A 19,076-nucleotide genomic window follows, 5' to 3' on the forward strand; every position below is an offset into this window, starting at 1 on the left:
ATATATATATATATATATATATATATATATATATATATATATATATATATATATATATATATACCTGTGAACGACGGGGAAAGACGACACAAGACAACCGTGTTAATCAGCTTCACACAACGGCATTTATGACAACTGCGCATGCGTGAGCTGAGCCTACATCGCCTTCCTCTGTTCCATTCACAGGCGCGTAGCGCCCTCTCCTGACTTGGTTGTCTAATCGACTAACAAACAATATATATATATATATATATATATATATGTATGTATGTATGTATGTATGTATGTATGTATGTATGTATGTATGTATGTATGTGTGTGTGTGTGTGTGTGTGTGTGTGTGTGTGTGTGTGTGTGTGTGTGTGTGTGTATAAGCGTTTCGCTTCTTATCCAAGAAACTTCGTCAGCAAACATCCAACACGTCCGACACCTTGAAAGAAGTACAGATGACGGCTGAAGAAACCTTTTTATCGATTGAATGAAATACTTTTGTGTTACTTGACATTCCGATTTTATTTTTAATGCCCCAAAATGATGATTATTTTATTTTTTTACAGCAGGACCAGAACCGACACAATCATTTCTACACTCTCCTCTTTTTTATGCCTCCCTAATTTTTAATTGACAACTATGAGTTAATATGAGCCTCGTTGCACAATAAATCCAATTTATTTTCTATTGTAGGTGTTTCCCTCCACTTCAGAGTCATTCTTGTCTCGTGCTCTGCCAAATCGATGTGATAAGCGTGATTGCAAGGTAATCAGCAAAACTATATGTGATTCAGTCGAAGAAAAGAACGAATCTATTCTATTGAATAATGCGATATCGGTCAAATAAAATAACTAAAAAAAACTATAGGAAAATCATCAAAATTGTTGGAAGGGAGAATCTGCTTTAATGCTCATCTGCAGGTGGCAAATTTTTCAAAGCATGACAAGATAGAAAAATAAATAAATCCAGATTGTGATGATCGCAAAGCTATTTCTGGGCGATAGGGGGTGTAGCTCTGCGAATCATCGACCCATTTCCAAAAGAAAAGTTTGATAACTTCCACTAATTTATGCCAAAGCACTGCTTTTATTGTTATTTAAGGCTTTTTGAACCGTCCAGTCCAAGTACCTGCACCTTCCCTCACTCCAATGTCCAATCACGACGTTTTTTTTATTAGATCAGCCTATCGCTGGACGGATTTGAGTAGTATTTATGATTTATCACTGTCATGTCGGCTCTCCTGTACACCCGTCAGCCATTTTTGGTTCTCATTCGCACAGTCCACTGATCCACGAAGACGCCGGTCGGAGCTCATCTAGCAGGCGAACCGAAAAGGAGCTCCGAACCGATCCTGCATGCAACCAACAACGTCTGTACGATTGGAGGATGTGCTTGGAGTGACTCGTCGTTACGCCAGAGGTCGCTATTGCTCCCCTTTCACCTGTGTTGTGATGTCGACGCCGGCCTGAAAGACACGTCGCGGGCGGAGGGACGGACGGATTACGACAAGCGTCAGACGACGACGAGCCGAAGATGGAGCCCACCGAAGGGGCGCGCAGCGTCCCGTGAAGAAGCAGAAGGAAGAAGAGGAAAGCGTCACGTCGACCGGGCCTCGAACCTTTTCGTTGGCGAGCCGCCATGTCCCTCCACCGTCACTGCCACAGTGGGGAAAAGATAACGGCGGATTGAGCGGCATCGGCCGGCCGAACCTCAGGTGAGCGCAGCCGCCCCATTTGTGTATCGTTGGGGCGGGGAGGCGAATGTGACGTCGGATTTTCACCCAAATAGACACACTAACACGCGTTCCACACACCTCATGGACACACCACAATAAAAAAACAAGCAGATATGCACGAAATACACACGAGTAGACGCAGAAAGACAAAATCACACGTGGAAATACACATCAATATATATTCACACACACAAACAATTCCTCACATATACACATTCTTATACATACCCACACACATACTGCATCCCAATATATCCATCCATGTATCGACATCATTTGGAAAGCAACTTTATTGGTGGCAGCACTTGACCACCAAGTGATTGATCAGCGTCCATTTTGCCAACACGCTGCAACGGAAAAACCGTGAGCCCGTATCAGGTTTCCAAATCCACTCTCCTTTGGTCTCTGTTCTGCAACCATAAAAACATGGCGCAATTGTCAGAGAGGAATCGGATGGCGAAGTTTCACAAGCTGCATGCGCAAGTTCACCGGGGTCGCGGTGAAATGGTTTGATGATCTGCTGTCAATCACATCATGAAAAAAGAAAACATGGATTCGCAGCATGTTAGCATTCTGCATTGCAAACGGTTTGCTCAGGCACACACCCTCTGTGACGTCTTGCCCGTCGCGTTGAAACGGCGGGTGGCCGTATGGCCTCGCCCCGAATAACAAGTGCAGATTTGGTGGGTGTGAGCAAGCTAGCGGTTTGCGATGAGCATCTTATCTTCATTTCCTGGTTTGATACCAACCAGAGAAGATGTGATTATCGGGCCCCATAGATTGCGTTTGTGCTAATGAATGCTGTGCCGAAGTGGACGCGCACAAACAATGACTCACATTATTGATTACGATTACACAAACACACATGCACACACGTGCGTGCACACGCCTCCCCTTTCTCCTGGAAATGAGGAGTGCATGCATGTCAATAGCAGTACAATCATCATAATGATGATGATGATGATGGGGCAGGAGGGGGGCCGCCTGTCACGAGTTGCTACGTCACTGGATGCTATTTTTAGTTGGGTAAACACAGCATGGCGATCAACACTCCATGCACACACACACACACACATACACACACTCGCGCATGACCTTTATTATGCTTGTTTTTTTTATTGTCTCACTTGTTTTGTAATCTTGTTACAATTTTGCTGTCTGTTTTTTATTTAACTCACTTCATTTTACACCAACTGTTTTTGTTCTCATGATTTGGTTGTTTCATTTTTAGCCCCCTACTTGGCATGTTTCACTGTTATCTGATACACGATTTGAACTTTTTATGATGAGATTTTCTTCCTCTTTTTAACACTTTCACTGCCAGATAAATGTGCATAAATGTGTTTACTCCAGTGCCAAAAGTTTTTGTCATTTTCACTCCAGTTGCTGGACTCACAAAATATTATACTACATAAACATTCAGTGCAGCGTTAGAAGCATTAGACTCTCTTCTTTCTTCAGAAAAAAAGACTTAATTCCTAAATAATATGGGTCCAAAGTTATCTAAGCTTGAAATGGGGGTGGCTGTCCAAAATACAATACATATTGATTTATATAGCACTTTAACAACAGCTGAAGCTGTAGCAAAGTGCTAACATGGACAAAATGTAAATATTGCCTCCTCATGGAAGGGAAACCATTACCAGAGGTCTGACCAGCACTTTATCGGCACCCCCGCAAAAAAAAAAAAACATTAATAAATTTGTGAATGAGTTCGGACGCAAAACTTGCAATGAAGTGCTTTTTTGATGTTACTTGTGCAATTCAATTGGTATTCGGGGGAGGAGGGGCGTGTGGGCATCTCAAGCTCGTGGCACAGGCGCCACAAGCGGGGCCAGAGCCACACGCTCGCAGGCTAACGTGATCAAGTTGTCCACACGTCAACATGAGGCCCTGCGGAGTCTTCATTTGTTCGTGACGGGGGGCGGCGTCAAAGGCCAATAACCACAAAGGACTATTTTTAGCTCTGGTGGTGGGGGGAGGGGGGGATACGCAGAGTGCCATCATGCTTCTAGGAGTTTGAAAATTCAAATCCCCTTGTAAGAAAATGTAATAAAAATATTCTAAAAATAGCTGCCAACTATTTTTTTTAAACTCATTCACCGGAGTGGAGACATTTTGGCACATTGTCTGGCACTCAAGGAGTTAAAATGAACACGAAATAGATCCAGTTTATTTTGAGGACAATTTTGGTGTGTTTGTAGCTTCAAGCGGGCCAAAATACACAAGACCTGTGAATACCGTGTCGGGGATATTAGAATAGAGAGAAAAAAATCCTATTTTCAAGTATTTTCAAGTACAGTGATACCTCAGTGTCCTTGAGAGTTTTGAAAGGTGCTTATAAATGAAATGTATTATTATTATCAGCTTATTAGCGCTTCAGATCATGAACTTTTCACCATATGAACATGAAATTCGCGAGAATTTAATCTTGGCATACAAACTAGTTTTCGACGGATGCACCAAACCACACGGCGCCACAGTGGCTGGCGGACTAGTTCTCATCACCACTTTTCTTCAAGTGCAGACGTGGTCTCTTATCGAGTGTAGTACTTTTGCTATTATGTGACCGAAAAATACCCCACCACAGGCTAGTGTTACGCTGAAGAGGACACAAAAGAAAATGACGGTCGAGCAGAAGGAGATAATTGAAAAACACAGAGGACAGCGTTTGTGTGACTCAGTACCAATATGTGTACCAATATGTCCCAGTACCAATGTGCTAAATCGACCATTGCTGCAGTGTGAGTGAGGGTATTAGTGCCGAGAAAGCACGGAAACTTCACCCGGATATCATCAAGAGGCAACTACATCGACCATCACAAATTATTTATTATAAAGTACAGTTTATTTATTTAATGACAATACAATAGTCAATTTAGCATACATAAAATAAGGTATATTTTGTGTAGTTTTAAGGCTTGTTTAGTCGAAAAGTATGTTTTATGGGGACTTGGGAACGCATTATTCTCATTTTAGTGGTTTCTTATGGGAAATAAATGTTTGGAAGACAAACTTTTTGCCTTACACACACTTCCTGGGAACCAATTAAGTTCATAAGCTGATGTATCACTATACTTTATCCATACCCACTATACCCATAAAACTTCTTTGTTATACAGTACAGTTTATTTCTTTAATGACAATACAATAGCACATTTATTATACATAAAATAAGATCTATTTGGTGTAGTTTTAAAGCTTGTTTAGTATAAAATTATGTTTTATGGGGACCCGGGAACAGATTATTCTCATTTTAATGGTTTCTTATGGGAAATAAATGTTAGGCAGACGAACTTTTCAGCCTACACTCACTTTCTGGGAACCAATTAAGTTCGTAAGCTGAGGTATCACTGTATTATTGAAAATAATAAGCATCTTCGAGTGGGCGGCGGCCATTTATATGATGAGGGGTGGGGGGGCCACGGAGTCGCTTTAAAAAGCTTTGCGCCACACATTGACTCCATTTAGTGGCCAATATCAGATTGTTGACACAAGATAGGAAGGAGGAAGCGGCCTGGGCCGCGGCATCGCCGCATCACAACAAAGTCCACAAATCAGGCTAAGGCCTCGTGCGTTTCCACGGCAACAGAGCCAGAGTGAGGGTGGGGGAGACGTGCCAGCTTCTCAGTATTACGCTACTGAGAAGAGAAAAAAAAGGACGAGTAGGAAGCGTGGGGCGGATTGCGACCGCCAGTGAGGCCGGCGAGTTCGCGGGCCCCCTCCTCGGCCCCCTCCCCACTCCATCGCCGCGTTAGACTCGTGCATGGGCGTATGCGCAACGCATTAGTGTCGGGACGCATTCTCGGTGAGTTTGGGCAGGTGTGCCTGTATTTGTCCGTGTGTGTGTGTGTGTGTGCGTATGTGTGTGCGTGCGTGTGCAATGAATTAATTAATTACACTGTGAATTTAGCCCCCCCCCCCCCCATTTAATTCTGACTGATTCTCCCTTGGAACATTCCAGGCTCAATGTTCATGACCGTCACAAAAAAAACGTGGAAGCAGGTTAGAGTGATTATTGGTCAATTTGCAGGCCCGTCCGCATTCCAAAAAGGGCCTTTTGCGCCGTTGTGGATGTGAACACTCTTGCCAACGGAAGCATGCAACCTGCTGAAAACGCATTGAAACAAACTGTCGTGAAAAATGGCAAACTATTTTCTGTTTGCATGGGCCCCGGCCCCTCATTTTGCCTTTTCTTTGGATTTCCCACACTTCTCTTTGTCTGTAGGAAAAGAAACATGGCGGCTTCCCTGAGGGAGGGGGTCTTCTCGTCCTCCGCCCTCCCTTTGGGCTCATCACAAAAGTTAAAATAAAATAAAAATAAGGCCTCGAGGAGCTATCACAAGCGACCTTTCAGGCTGCCGGGATTGGTGCGGAAAATGGCGACTGGAGGTCAAAGGGCCTTTATTTCACCCCTCCCCCCTTCCTGTGCCCATATTGCTAAAACATGACGCCGCTGTGTCTTCGGGAAGCACAGCTCAGGTCGTTGGTGGCTGGGGGGGGGGGGGGGTTGAGGATTGAGGTTGCTGGGGGATTTGGGCCGGGAGGATTACCTTGTAATAGATCGGCGCGCTCAAAGCACGTCCGGCGCCGACTGAGTGGCCTTTCCTCTTTTTCCAGGCGCCCGCGATGACGCCCGTCCGATTTTTCCTGACCCGCTGACGGTGGTCCGGGTGCCCCCCACACCCTCCATTGCCGCCACCATGCTGATCAAGGAGTACCGCATCCCCATGCCCATGAGCGTGGACGAGTACCGCATCGCTCAGCTCTACATGATACAGGTCAGTACGACACTTGGCCGACAGCGGATTATTGGCGGGGGGGATTTTTATAGTCCCGTATAGCCCCGCCCTCATTTACCGAGCTCACCAATTTTGTCGAGTGACCTCGCCCCTCCCCCTCCACTGCACCCCATGCACCAATGTTTGCCACTCCCCCCTTGCCCCGTTTCCGGCTCAGCGTCACCACCGTGGTGCCGGTCGCCCGGGTAACGGATGACATCAGCGCACCATAATTCATCAGCCCGTTCTGGGTTGCTATGACAACGGGCTGGCCAGTCCGCTGTCATCTCAGACTTGTCTTAAAAAGAAAACAACTTCGAGGGGGGGCAGGGGGTGATTGTGCTTGGTGTCCGGTGTCAGCAACTTGAGGATGCTGGCTGGTACCTGGTCGCCACGGCAACCAACTCCATCTTGACATGGACTTGTCGCGCTTCAGAAAAAGAGTCGGGAGGAGAGTTGCGGCGAGGGCAGCGGCGTGGAGATCCTGGAGAACAAACCCTACCAAGACGGGCCTGGGGGCTCCGGCCAGTATACCCGCAAGGTGTACCACATCGGCAAGCACATCCCGTCCTGGTTTTGCTCCATCCTGCCTCAGGCCGCCCTGCGCGTGGAGGAGGAGTCCTGGAACGCTTACCCCTACACGCGTACCAGGTGAGGCAGCCTCCGCCGCCGTCCGCCGGCTCGCTTCGTGCTGATGATGTCGTGCCCAAAATGGCCGCCTGCCCGGCAGGTACACCTGCCCCTTTGTGGAGAAGTTCTCCATTGACATCGAGACCTACTACATGCCCGACACCGGCGACCAATCGGATGTCTTTGCTCTGTCTTTAGCTGAGAAGAGACAAAGGACAGTGGGTAAGTGGCGCCCGCCTCCGTCCGTCCCCCATAAAGTTGACGGCCGTCCTCCCTCCCCCGCCGCAGACCCCATCGACATTGTCAAGGACTACATCGCCCCCCACGAGTACCTGCCGGAAGAAGACCCCCGACTGTACCGCTCGCTCAAGACCAGGCGGGGTCCGCTCTGCGAAGACTGGATCCAGGAGATCAAGCAAAGTCCGGGTGACCCGTCCGTCATGTGCGCGTACAAGTTGTGCAAGGTGGAGTTCCGCTACTGGGGCATGCAGTCCAAGATCGAGCGCTTCATCCACGACGTGGGTAGGTGCCGCCAAAGTGGTACGGTCCACAAAGTGGGCGCCGTCTCTTCAGGTCTTACCCTCGGAGCGCTTCTTTTACCAAAGTCAAGGCGCGACCCGTGCGGGAGATCCCAAGACCTTAATCGCCCCCCCAGGTCTCCGCAAAGTGATGGTGCGAGCCCACCGGCAGGCGTGGTGCTGGCAGGACGAGTGGTACGGCCTCACCATGGAGGACATCCGGCAACTGGAGCTGGAGACGCAGCTGGCCCTGGCTGAGAAGATGGCCCATTACAGCCTCGGCGAGGAGGGCGGCGCCGAAACCGCCACGCGCCCGGCCTCTCAGGACCGGGACCGGGAGCCGCAGGCCGCTGGCGAGGGCCAAGAGAACCCGCCGGACACCCGGGGCGAGCTCACCAAGCAGTGGTCCACTTCCTCCAGATCCTCCAACAGGTCATCCAAGAGGGGCGGTAAGTACCTTCCTGGGCTGTCGCCTCGGCTTTCTATTGGTCCCGCGGCCCGTTTTCCCGAATTTGTTGCACCCTCTGCTGGTGGTGCCCCTGAATTGCCTGCTTCCTGGAACGCAGAATTCGAACACGTTGACGTTAGCGTCGTAACACTTGGCTGCTTTGTCCCCGCCCCCTTCCACAGGCAGTCCTTCTCACCACAGCCTCAGCGAGTGGAGGATGCAGAGCATCGCGCGGGAATCCGACGATAGCACGGATGACGAATTCTTTGACGCGCACGGTAAAGCCTCCGCTGACCGCTGACACCTGTCGCACACATGCTAACGACTAGCGTGCACACACGTAGCACACGCGCTAACAGTCACTTACTTGAAACGCACCCGCAGACGCCTTGCCATGACTGATGTGTAGCAAACATGAGCCGTTAGTGGCGCCGGTAACGCATGCTAACAGGTAATTGTAGCCTGCTAGAAACACGCTGACACCTGTCGCACACGTGCTAGCTACTAGCGCGGACGCTCGTAGCACACGCGCTAACAGTCGCTTACTTGTAACACACCCGCAGACGCCTCGCCGTGACTGACGGTACCATACCAGCAAACATGAACCGTTAGCGGCGCCGGTAGCGCATGCTAACAGTAAATTGGAACTAAATGCTAACACTGGTCACGCGTCCAAAGACGAACGCACCTTAGTGAACGACGTGTGACCTCAGACAGCTTCTCGGACGGCGAGGACGCCTTCCCCAAGGAAATCACCAAGTGGAGCTCCAACGACCTGATAGACAAAATGGACAGCATGGAAGTGGATGAGGTTCCAGGTGAGGCAGCGGCCATCTTGTCCTCTCCTGTGGCGCCGGTCACGCACCACCTTTTTTTGTGGCAGAGTCCCTTTATCCCGAATCGGCGGGGGGATTTGGCGCCATGACCCACGAGGGGACCAATGCCGAGGTGCCGTTGATGCTTTTTTCGCAACCAAATGCTCCAAAGTATGATGAGGATATTTGTTGACGTCTCCTCCCTCAGGCGCCTCAGCAGTGTCTTCAGCCGTCCAAAATCCATGTCCTCATTCTTGTCCTGCACGGAGGAAATATTCTGGACACGGGCTCAGGTGGGACAATCAGATCGCAATTTTGGTGGACTTTTAATAATAATAATAATACAGTAAAGTCTCGTTATATCGATATCGGATATATCGATAGTCCCGGTTATATCGATACTATTTCTATGCACGCACGGAGAAAATTACATGCAAACAGGGTCGGATATATCGATAGTCCAGGTTATATCGATATTTTTTCGGACTCCCTTGAATATCGATATAACGAGACTTTACTGTACATTTAATTTCTAAGCGGCTTTCAAAACTCTCAAGGACACTTTACAGTCACTGGATTTTTTTGTGTGCGGGTGAGCAGCGGCAGCCATTCGCGCCAGCTTTCACTGTACCCGGAAGTAACACAGCAGCAAAATTATCAAAGGAAGAGGAAAGGAAAGAAAGAAGTAGAAAAACAAAATACAGGAGCTGCTGGAAAGGCAGCCACTCTTGCGCCATCTTGAAGTAAAAAACAAACAAACAAAAACAACTAAATAACATAGTATTACAACACAAAGACACGTTCTTCAGCATTTGCTGTACCCTCTTTGTGACATGAAGCAGTTCTAGATGAAAGAGAGGATCAACGCGTCCTTTACAGCAGTGGATCAGGGACGTCATGGTGGAATGTACACGCCTACTACACGCTAAATGTTGAAAGCAAACACGCAGCTGTAGAATCCATTGACGAAAAGAGATTGTCTCACATCTCCTGTCCAATGAAATTCCGCTTCAATTCCAAGCAGCAACAGTTCTACAGACGCATCGGCGCTCTGCTCTGTTTGGTGTATGTTAGCTACTAGGTGGCAGTAAAAAGCTCTCAAGGATGGATGCCTGAGCTATCGTCGTCTGTTTGTTTGTGTTGCACCACCGTTGCCGTTCAACCCCCCCGTAACGGCGACGTTATTTGTGAGCCTGTTGATTTCTACGTTCCCCGCCGAGTGTTAGTATTTAGCTTTGATGCCTTGAATGGCGACATGTGTGCGCACAGGCGAGCAGAACAGCAAGCAAGGCGACGTCAACACGCTGAGTGGCGCCTTCGAGACAGTGATGAGGGTTCATTACCCGACGGCGCTGGGCTGCATCGCCATCCGCACCGTCCCGTGTCCCGCCGTCTGCGTGGAAGCCTTCTCACTGGTGTCCAAGTAAGATTTTTTTTTTCTGCGCCGCATAAAGTTGCGCCCTGAATTTGACCCGTGACCCCACCACCCCCACCCCGTCCGCAGCCTGAGCCCATACAGCTACGACGAGGGCTGCCTGTCCAGCAGTCAGGACCACATCCCCCTGGCGGCGCTGCCTCTCCTCGCCACGTCGGCGCCGCAGTACCAGGATGCCGTGGCCTCCGTTATCCTCCGAGCCAATCAGGTCTACGCCGACTTCATCCGGTCGCTGGAAGGTGCCTCCTTCAACGGGCAGGTAATGTCTAAAGTGGCCCCTGAACTCCTTCACTGCCAGACGATGTGCACTCGAGTGCCAGGGTTTTTGTCATTGTCACTCAAATTGCAGGACCCACAGAGTATTGAGTTTTAGGACTTCATAAACATTAAATTCAGCGTTAGAAACCCAAGACATTCTTTTTTCATCAGTTAAAAAGAGTTAATTCTGAAGTTAAATTGGTCTGAAGGAAGTTATCTGAGCTTGAAATGGGGGAGGATGTACAAAATACGAAGCCATACATCCATATTAATTGATATAGTGCTTAAACAACAGCTGAAGGTGGCACAAAGAGCTAACATGGAAAAAAGGGAAATGCTGCCCCCTTGTGGGAGTGAAAAACATTGCCAGAGGTCTGGCCAGCGCCTTATCCGCACCCAAACAAGAAAAAAACAAAACCTGAACAAATTCCGGAATGGCGCTCTACGTCATATTTTCGATTCATGAATAAATTCATGAATGGCAGTGAATGAATTTATTTGGGAATTGAAAATACGATGTAGAGCAGTTCTCCATGAAAGATTTGAGGATCGAAGCCTTTTTTTCACCAGTGGATCAGGGACGTCATGGTGAAATGTGCACTTTCTGCTACAGGCTAAATGTTGATAGCAAACACGAAGCTGTTGCATCCATTGACAAATGGAGACTGTCTCACATCTACTATCCTACGTCAATCCGCTTCAATTCCAAGCCGCTACCGTTCCACAAATGCATATTTCTTCATGTATTTTTTGTTTTTAGGAAAAAAAATAACTGCAACCGTGTCCCCTACCCCCTCGTCTTTTTTCAGGTGTGTGTGATCGGCGACTGCGTGGGGGGCATCCTGGGCTTTGACGCGCTGTGCAGCAGTTCCGTGCTGGTGTCGGAAAGTCCAAACAGCAGCCGGCGGGGTAGCGCCATCAGCGTGCAGGTAACGGCCATCGCCGCCGCCGCCGCGTCGTATCACGCTAAGCGCACGCATCGGCCGCAGGACACGGAGCTACTTTCGCCGGGCATCGTCATCAACAGCGCCTCGCCACCGTCGCTGGAGGCGAGTCGCCAGCTGAGCCGCAGCAACATCGACATCCCTCGCTGCTTGGCCCCCGACGAGGTCAAACGGCAGCTGCCGCGCAAGCGAAGCGACTCGTCCACTTACGAGATGGACACCATCAAGCACCACCAGGCTTTCCTGTCCAGGTGGGGCGCCCGCCCCGTTCCACACACAACCCCATTTTCCGGGTCTTGACACCTGTTGTTGTTTCGGGGGCAGCCTGCACTCCAGCGTGATCCACGGCGAGTCGTGCTCGCGTCGCTCCAGCAACAGCACCATGCTGGAAGGGGGGGGCACCCTGGGCAAGTTGGACTTTGAGGTGGGGGACCTTTTCCTCTTCGGGTCGCCGCTGGGCCTGGTGCTTGCCTTGCGCAAGACGGTGGTGCCCTCCTTGGACGGTGAGGACGCCCCCGGGGTCTTCCGGGCAACCGGCGCTGGCACCCGTGACCCCTCCCCTCGCTCACCCTTGTGTCCAGTGACAGCTCTGCGCCCGGCCTGCCGGCAGGTGTACAACCTGTTCCACCCGGCGGACCCGTCGGCCTCCCGCCTGGAGCCCCTCCTGGACAAGCGCTTCCACCTGCTGGCCCCCTTCTGCGTCCCCCGATATCAACGCTTTCCCCTGGGCGACGGACACTCGGCTCTCCTGGGTGGGCGCCAACGGAAGACGCGGGCGTTTGTCGTCCGGGGGTCCCTTTTGAACGCCCGCTTTGTGCCCGCAGCGGAGACGGTGCAGAGCAACCCCCGCCTCCTGATGGAGCCGGCGCTGCAGCGCAGTCTGGATACGGGCGTGAACGAGACCTGCATCCCCGTGCCCGTCCTCAACTGGCCCTCCTCCAGTGAGTAGCCCCCCCTCATCCAAACTCGCCCTTTGACCTCCGGAAAAGACGCCAGGACGGCGCTTCAGTGCGAACGCCTGCTTTGCCCCCCCCCCCACCTTGGCAGATGGCAACGCTCCCATTTCAGTGGAGGCGACGCCCCCCCCGGCCCCGTCCACATCGCCCGGGCTCCCTCACATCCGATGCCACCGTCGGGGGAGCGAGGCCAGCCTGGCGAGCCAGGCATCTGGCCTGGCCGACGCCTACGCTGCTTCCAACGTTGCCAACAGTAAGTGTGCCCATTGCACCCCACTTTTGCTTTTGTAAACACTCTAAACGTCGCCCGCCCGCCCGCCCACCCGCCGCTGCCCCCCAGCCGGCCGAGTGAAAAAAAGGCCCAGTCTTCTGTCCCGGCTGCCGGTTAAACTGGCCTCCCGGACGCCGTCGTTGCGCTCGCGCAGGATAAGCCGGCGGGTGGTCCCGAGGGCCGCCGAGTCGGACGGCGACTCGGGCGGCACCGCTGACACGGCGGACCTCAGCTGGCCCGGGGCACCGAGGAACTTGGCGCAAGGTACCCCGGGATGCGCCCACGCCCCTTCTGGCCACTTCCTCCATAGGCTAGCCTCCCCCGGGTAGTCCGGCCCTCCTTTAGTTCTCGGATTTCTCTTTGAAACCCCAAAGGCCCCACTCCAAACCGGCCCGCCATGTGCGCCGGCGTCTTTTTAACGCTCTATTTCGATCATGCAGTTGCGTCTCGCTGGTGGGGCAGCAAGCGGATGGACTATGCCCTCTACTGCCCCGACGCCTTGACGGCCTTTCCCACCGTGGCGCTGCCACACCTTTTCCACGCTTCCTACTGGGAGTCCACCGACGTGGTGTCCTTCTTGCTTCGACAGGTTGCCAAAGTCTGTTCGCTTTCAGTGCCATTTTGTGATTATGGGGGATTGATTCTCCCTCCCCCCTCCCCCGCCCACCATTTTGCTTCCACAGGTGATGAGGCACGAGAACTCAGGAATTCTGGAGCTGAACGGGAAGGAGGTGTCAGAGTTCACACCGTCCAAGCCCAGGGAGAAGTGGTTGCGCAAACGTACCCACGTTAAAATTCGGGTGAGTCCTTTCTTGGTCTTATGGTCAAAAGAGCCCTAGTCACCCGTCCTACCCTGCCCCCATCATCGTCAGAACGTGACGGCCAACCACCGTGCCAGTGACGGCGTGTTCACGGAGGACGGTTCCCAGACGCTGAGCGGTCGCTTCATGTACGGCCCGCTGGACATGGTGACGCTGACTGGAGAGAAGGTCAGTGTAAATGCTGTTGATACGTTTATCTATAACTGCAATCCCATAGTTGAGCAGCAGATGGCTGTGCTTTTATTTTCTTGACATTCAGTACATTGGGTAGTTGTCACTTCCGGTGCAGGATTTACTTCCCGCGCTTCTTTACTTAAGTTTCATTTTACTGAAAAGACGGCGAGAATGGGACATGCTTTATTGCTGTACTGCTTAGTAAGGAAAAGATAAAAAGGATGAAGATCAAATCTTCCATTTCGGAGCGTAAAGTTGGCAAAGTGGTTTGTACGATTTTATTACATACGTTTTATTCCATTGATAGAAAGTCCAAGTGTTTATGTGTAAATAATAGTTATACTTTTATACTTGTTTGTATTTCTACGGTGGTTTTGTTGGTGATTCATGATGCAAGTGAAATCACATTTAAAGGACAACGACGTCACTTTTTTCTTTTTTAACTGACACCAGAAAAAACGTTTTATAGCATCTAAAATACCCAAAACACGCAGTATATTTTTAGTTAAATGCAAAACACCAATAAAAATGACTTAACGTGCAAAAAAATTGAGTTGCGAATTGGGCATTTTCAGAAAGTCCCACCCCCAGTTCGTGACGTCACGCCAAGACATCTTGCATTGCTGGAGAATAAAAACAATGGCTTCAGATTTGGATAATATGCTTTCTTGTTATACATCCAGTTATGAATATGATTCAAATAGTTCTGAAGAGGAAAGCATACATGTTTGCAATCGATTAAAGAATTTATTCCGTGTCATTTTGAGGCAAACGGGCGGGGGGGAATGTCTCACCCAAAAAGAGGCAATAAAATGGCCACCGAGCTGTGAGGAATGAATCAGCCCGTTTCCACAGGCTGATACATTCCTTCCATGGAGCTTGACTCCCTGTGCTGGCGGGTTTTGGATGTAATACGAGGTTTCGAAAAACAGTACAGCAAAATACATTGACGTGATGGAAAGACGCTACAATGCGTCTTTTTTACGGTTAGGAGGCGGTCCTTTTTTGACATCACGTGAGGACTCGTCACCAACTCAAAAACAAGACTTCCTGAATGTTCAGAGCGAGTCTTAAAATGTAAAATATAGCTATATGCTGTGGAATCTTATTAAAATACGCCCAATAAAAGTCATTTGAAGCCATTTTACAAATTATGGACACAACTTGTCCGGAGACGTCAGTTGTCCTTTAAGATTTAACCATCAGTACAAAGAACCGGAGTACTAGCATGTTTCAAATGGAAGCACAGTCAGCCCAACTCAACACCCCACCCCTCCCCCACTTCGAGGCTGCCATTTTGACGTGAGGTGGACGGGCGCTTTTGGTTCCTTGCAGATCGACATCCACATCATGACGCAGCCCCCCTCGGGCGAGTGGGTCTACTTGGACACGCACCTGACCAACGGCAGCGGCCGCGTCTCCTACGTGCTCCCCGACAACAAGCGGCTGGGCGTCGGGGTGTACCCCGCCAAGATGGTGGTCAGGTAGGCCGAATGCAGGGGGAGGGGGGGCGATCGGGGATTCCCCCCCCCCCCCCCCCCCCGCCCCGCGTCCGCAGCCTTCACCCTTTTTCCTGCCGCCAGGGGCGACCACACGTTTGCCGACAGCTACCTCACCGTAGTGCCGCGCGGGACCCAGTTTGTGGTGTTCAGTATCGACGGCTCGTTCGCCGCCAGCGTGTCCATCATGGGCAGCGACCCCAAAGTGCGAGCGGGGGCCGTCGATGTGGTCCGGTAAGAAACCTCGTCCTTTTAGTCCACTGTTATTGATTTTAGTGTGTTTTCAAGTCATTTTGGTCGAATCCGAATAACACTGCAATGCATTTGGGAGTGCCACTCGGCTCTGTTTTAGGGCCTTTTCCATTCAATACAAAAGTGTCCCATTGCAAATCCCATCCATCCATTTTCCAGACCGCTTAATCCTAATTGGCTCATTGACTGCCAGCCGATGTGCAAAAATGTGTCCGCTCCAGTGCCAGGGTTTTTGTCATTTTCTCTCAAATTGCAGGACCCACAGAATATTGACTTTTAGGACTACATAAACATTCATTACAGCGCAACAAAAAAAAAATTGATTTTGTTCTTTCATCAGAAAAAAAGAGTTATTTCCTAAATTATATGGGTCTGGAGTTATATGAGCTTGAAATTGGGGTAGCTGTACAAAATAGATTGCAATACATATACAGTCATACCTCAGCTTACGAACGCTTCAACTCACAAACTTTTAGCCTCACGAACTTTAAATTTGCGAGCATATAGTCTCGGCTGACAAACTAGTTTTCGGCGGACGAACCAAACAAACCACACGGTGCCACGGTGGCTGGCGGACTAGTTTTGGTCACCCCCTTTCTTTGAGTGCAGATGTGGTTAGTTATCGAGTGGATTACTTTTGCTATTATGGTACCGAAAAAGACCCCACCACAGGCTAGGGTTAAGCCAAAGAGGACACAAAAGCAAATGACGGTCGAGCAGAAGGAGATGAAAACCACGAACGAGGTGTGTGTTTGTGTGACTTAGCGTCCCAGTAGCAGTACGCTAAGTCGACCATTGCTACGTGTGGCTAAGGGTGTTTCCGTATTATCCCAGCAAGTCTCAGGCAATAGAAGAGGTTGAAAAACTTCTGTTGATTTGGGTTAACGAAAAGCAGCTAGCAGTTGACAGTGTGAGTCAGGGTATTATCGCCGAGAAATCACGGCAATCATCAAGAGGCAACTACATCGACCATCACAAAGGTAAATAAAACTACTTTATTATAAAGTACAGTTTATTTATTTAATGACAATACAATAGCACATTTGTTATTTATAAACATAAAATAAGTATATTTTGTGTAGTTTTAAGGCTTGTTTAGTCTGAAATTATGTTTTAGGGGGACCTAGGAACGCATTATTCTCATTTTAATGGTTTCTTATGGGAAATAAATGTTTGGAAGACAACCCTTTTGCCTTACACACACTTCCTGGGAACCAATTAAATTCTTAAGCTGTGGTATCACTATACTTTTGGTTGATACAGCGCTTTGACAACAGCTGAAGCTGGAAAAAAGCGCTAACATGCAAAAAAAAAGGAAAATGCCGTCCCTTGTGGAAGGGAAAAACATGGCCAGAGGTTTGTCCAGTGCTTTCTTGGCACCCGAGCATTAAAACCAAAACCCGAAAAAACACAAGAATGGCATCATATTTTCAGTTCCTGAAAGGCAGTTGTGCAAGGCACTAATGAGTTCAGTGAAAAATCAACAATTTCATTTTTTTACTAAATAGAATATAATGATTTGTTTTTTGTCTTCATTAAGCACATGGGGAAATCCTATTCAGGTGTGCACTTCATTTATGGTTTTAAAAGGATTTGGGTGGTTTTGTTACATTTTAAAATGGATTTCAATTTGTACAATTATTGCATAGTCAGCATGATTCTGACTTGATTTTAATTTTACTCTGTGGTGCTTTCTACTATCTTTGTGATCGTATGTATTGTATGGATTGTATTGTATTGTAAAGCTGACTAGCAAGCTGGCGTTTGTCGCCGCCCATTTTTCAGGTACTGGCAGGACCTCGGCTACCTGATCGTGTACGTGACGGGTCGCCCGGACATGCAGAAGCAGCGCGTGGTGGCGTGGCTGTCGCAACACAACTTCCCGCACGGCGTGGTCTCCTTCTGCGACGGCCTGGTTCACGACCCGCTGCGCCACAAGGCCAACTTCCTCAAGTGCCTCGTCGGCGAGGTGGGCGGACCATCCGGGAACTCCCCGCCCGGGTGGTTCGGGTCTCACTTTCTCGCTTTCCCAATGCGCTCAGGCCCAAATGCGGATCTTTGCCGCCTACGGCTCCAGCAAGGACATTTCTGTGTACGCCAACGTCGGCCTGCCGCCGTCGCATATCTACATTGTGGGGAGGCCCACCAAGAAGATGCAGCACCAATGTCAGGTACGACGGGAATTAAAAAAAAAAAAAACGGGCATCCAGCAAGTGAAATGCGGTGCGCAGAGTGAGCACGAGTCGCCTCTGTTGCAGTTCATTCCAGACGGCTACGCCTCGCACTTGTCCCAGCTGGAGTTTGGCCAGCGTTCCCACGCCGCCAAGCCGACTAGCGGCCGCATGGTCCTGCGCAAGGGCAGCTTTGGGCTGGGCGCTCCCCCGGGGGACTTCCTGCGCAAGCGTAGCCACGTCTTCCGCACCATTTCCTCGCAGCCGGCCGCCGGGCCCCCCCGCGGTTCGCCCAAGCCGCCGGCCCGCGCGGAGCGGACGCGGAGCCAGTGCGAGACGGAGCGCCACGCGGCGGCGACCGGCGCGGCGCAGCGCAGCATGAGCGTGGCGGCCGGATGCTGGGGGGGGCGGGGCGCTAAATAAGCTGTGACCGCCGAAGGGAGCCGTGGACACCAGGCCAGCTTACGTGTAGCGTTTGACACTTTTATACGGGACACCATGAGGGAGCTGTCAATCATTGACGTGACGAGCCTTAAGCTAACCTCAGTCACGACGCCACACAAACATTTTTCTATTGTACAAAAGCTGACCTCCCTTTCAACAGCTCAGGTTGATTTCTGCAACGCGCTTTGACCACTTGTTCCGTCCGTTTCTTTGAGGTCCGTAAGACAATTTGTCCCGTCACATCTCGTGCGACAATAACGTCCGTTTGTTTCTTCCCACGAGCCGTCCGCTTTTCCCTCCGTGTAGCTAACAAGGCCGTTTTCATCAATCAGATCACCTTGATGCACGCAGCCAATCCCTTTAGTACTTAGCTTTGCAATACCTGTCATCGACCTGCTGGCGGCGCCGTGTTCCTCTTAATGTGTACCGTACCGCTGCCGCTGCTGCTGGGAGTTTCTACCTTTTGGCTCCTTTTCCAAGGTATTTAGCGCTTGAATGTTCAACCACAGCAATTTTACAATTTTCGTCACAAGCTGGCACCGTGATATTTTTTTTTACCTTCCACTCCACTAGGGGACAGCAGCATCTTTTTCTTTTCCTTTCGGCTTTTCCCTTCATGGGTCTCCAGGGGGAAGCATTTTTTTTCCTTTTTTTACCAGTCGAGTGACCAGATAGCAAGCAAACAAAAACAAGGGAAGAATCGTACTTGCTACTTGATTCAAAGTGCGATGGATATTTTTCAGGAAATGGGTGACAAACGTCACCAAAGCTCCGACTTCAAACGGATACCTTAAAGGAAGGCTCGGTTAATTTTACACCTGCTGGGGTGATTGGTAGTCGCCATTTATCTTAGCGCGGCAGCAGAAAAGTTCACGTTTATGTTGATTTACTTTAGGGTCACGCGCTTACTGCTCTGCAAGCTATCGAATGCCG

At 49.9% G+C, this 19,076-nt stretch overlaps 1 protein-coding gene across 2 annotated transcripts; it reads left to right on the plus strand.

Annotated features, from left to right (window-relative positions):
• Positions 1-10: 10 nt before the first annotated feature.
• pitpnm2 (phosphatidylinositol transfer protein, membrane-associated 2) lies at positions 11-18,840 on the plus strand. 2 transcript variants are annotated; one of them, XM_089020159.1, is made up of 28 exons: positions 11-756; positions 1,272-1,705; positions 6,347-6,507; positions 6,944-7,158; positions 7,238-7,359; positions 7,426-7,659; positions 7,793-8,104; positions 8,286-8,381; positions 8,817-8,921; positions 8,987-9,051; positions 9,127-9,211; positions 10,188-10,341; positions 10,423-10,612; positions 11,421-11,540; positions 11,601-11,806; positions 11,880-12,058; positions 12,137-12,307; positions 12,380-12,496; positions 12,603-12,764; positions 12,852-13,046; positions 13,223-13,371; positions 13,466-13,582; positions 13,655-13,771; positions 15,113-15,261; positions 15,361-15,510; positions 17,314-17,497; positions 17,571-17,699; positions 17,787-18,840. In XM_089020159.1, exons 3-28 carry the CDS (start codon positions 6,430-6,432, stop codon positions 18,120-18,122), a joined length of 4,137 nt encoding a protein of 1,378 aa, XP_088876285.1. In that variant the 5' UTR covers positions 11-756; positions 1,272-1,705; positions 6,347-6,429; the 3' UTR covers positions 18,123-18,840. The 2 variants fall into 2 exon arrangements, with proteins under 2 accessions (XP_088876285.1, XP_088876286.1); XM_089020160.1 differs by lacking the exon at positions 12,852-13,046 and having other exon boundaries at positions 13-756.
• Positions 18,841-19,076: the final 236 nt, after the last annotated feature.

Source organism: Hippocampus bargibanti, linkage group LG18 (assembly GCF_051943395.1).
Source record: "Hippocampus bargibanti isolate YZ-2025 linkage group LG18, ASM5194339v1, whole genome shotgun sequence".
Classification (NCBI taxonomy): domain Eukaryota; kingdom Metazoa; phylum Chordata; class Actinopteri; order Syngnathiformes; family Syngnathidae; genus Hippocampus; species Hippocampus bargibanti.

Bases quoted from the DNA above. Each gene is read 5' to 3' on its own strand.
- pitpnm2 (XM_089020159.1), top strand. From the start codon at position 6,430: ATGCTGATCAAGGAGTACCGCATCCCCATGCCCATGAGCGTGGACGAG. The intron at 8,922-8,986 runs GTGAGGCAGCGG...TTTTTGTGGCAG, and splicing joins GGAAGTGGATGAGGTTCCAG to AGTCCCTTTATCCCGAATCG. The intron at 12,308-12,379 runs GTGGGCGCCAAC...TTGTGCCCGCAG, and splicing joins CGGACACTCGGCTCTCCTGG to CGGAGACGGTGCAGAGCAAC.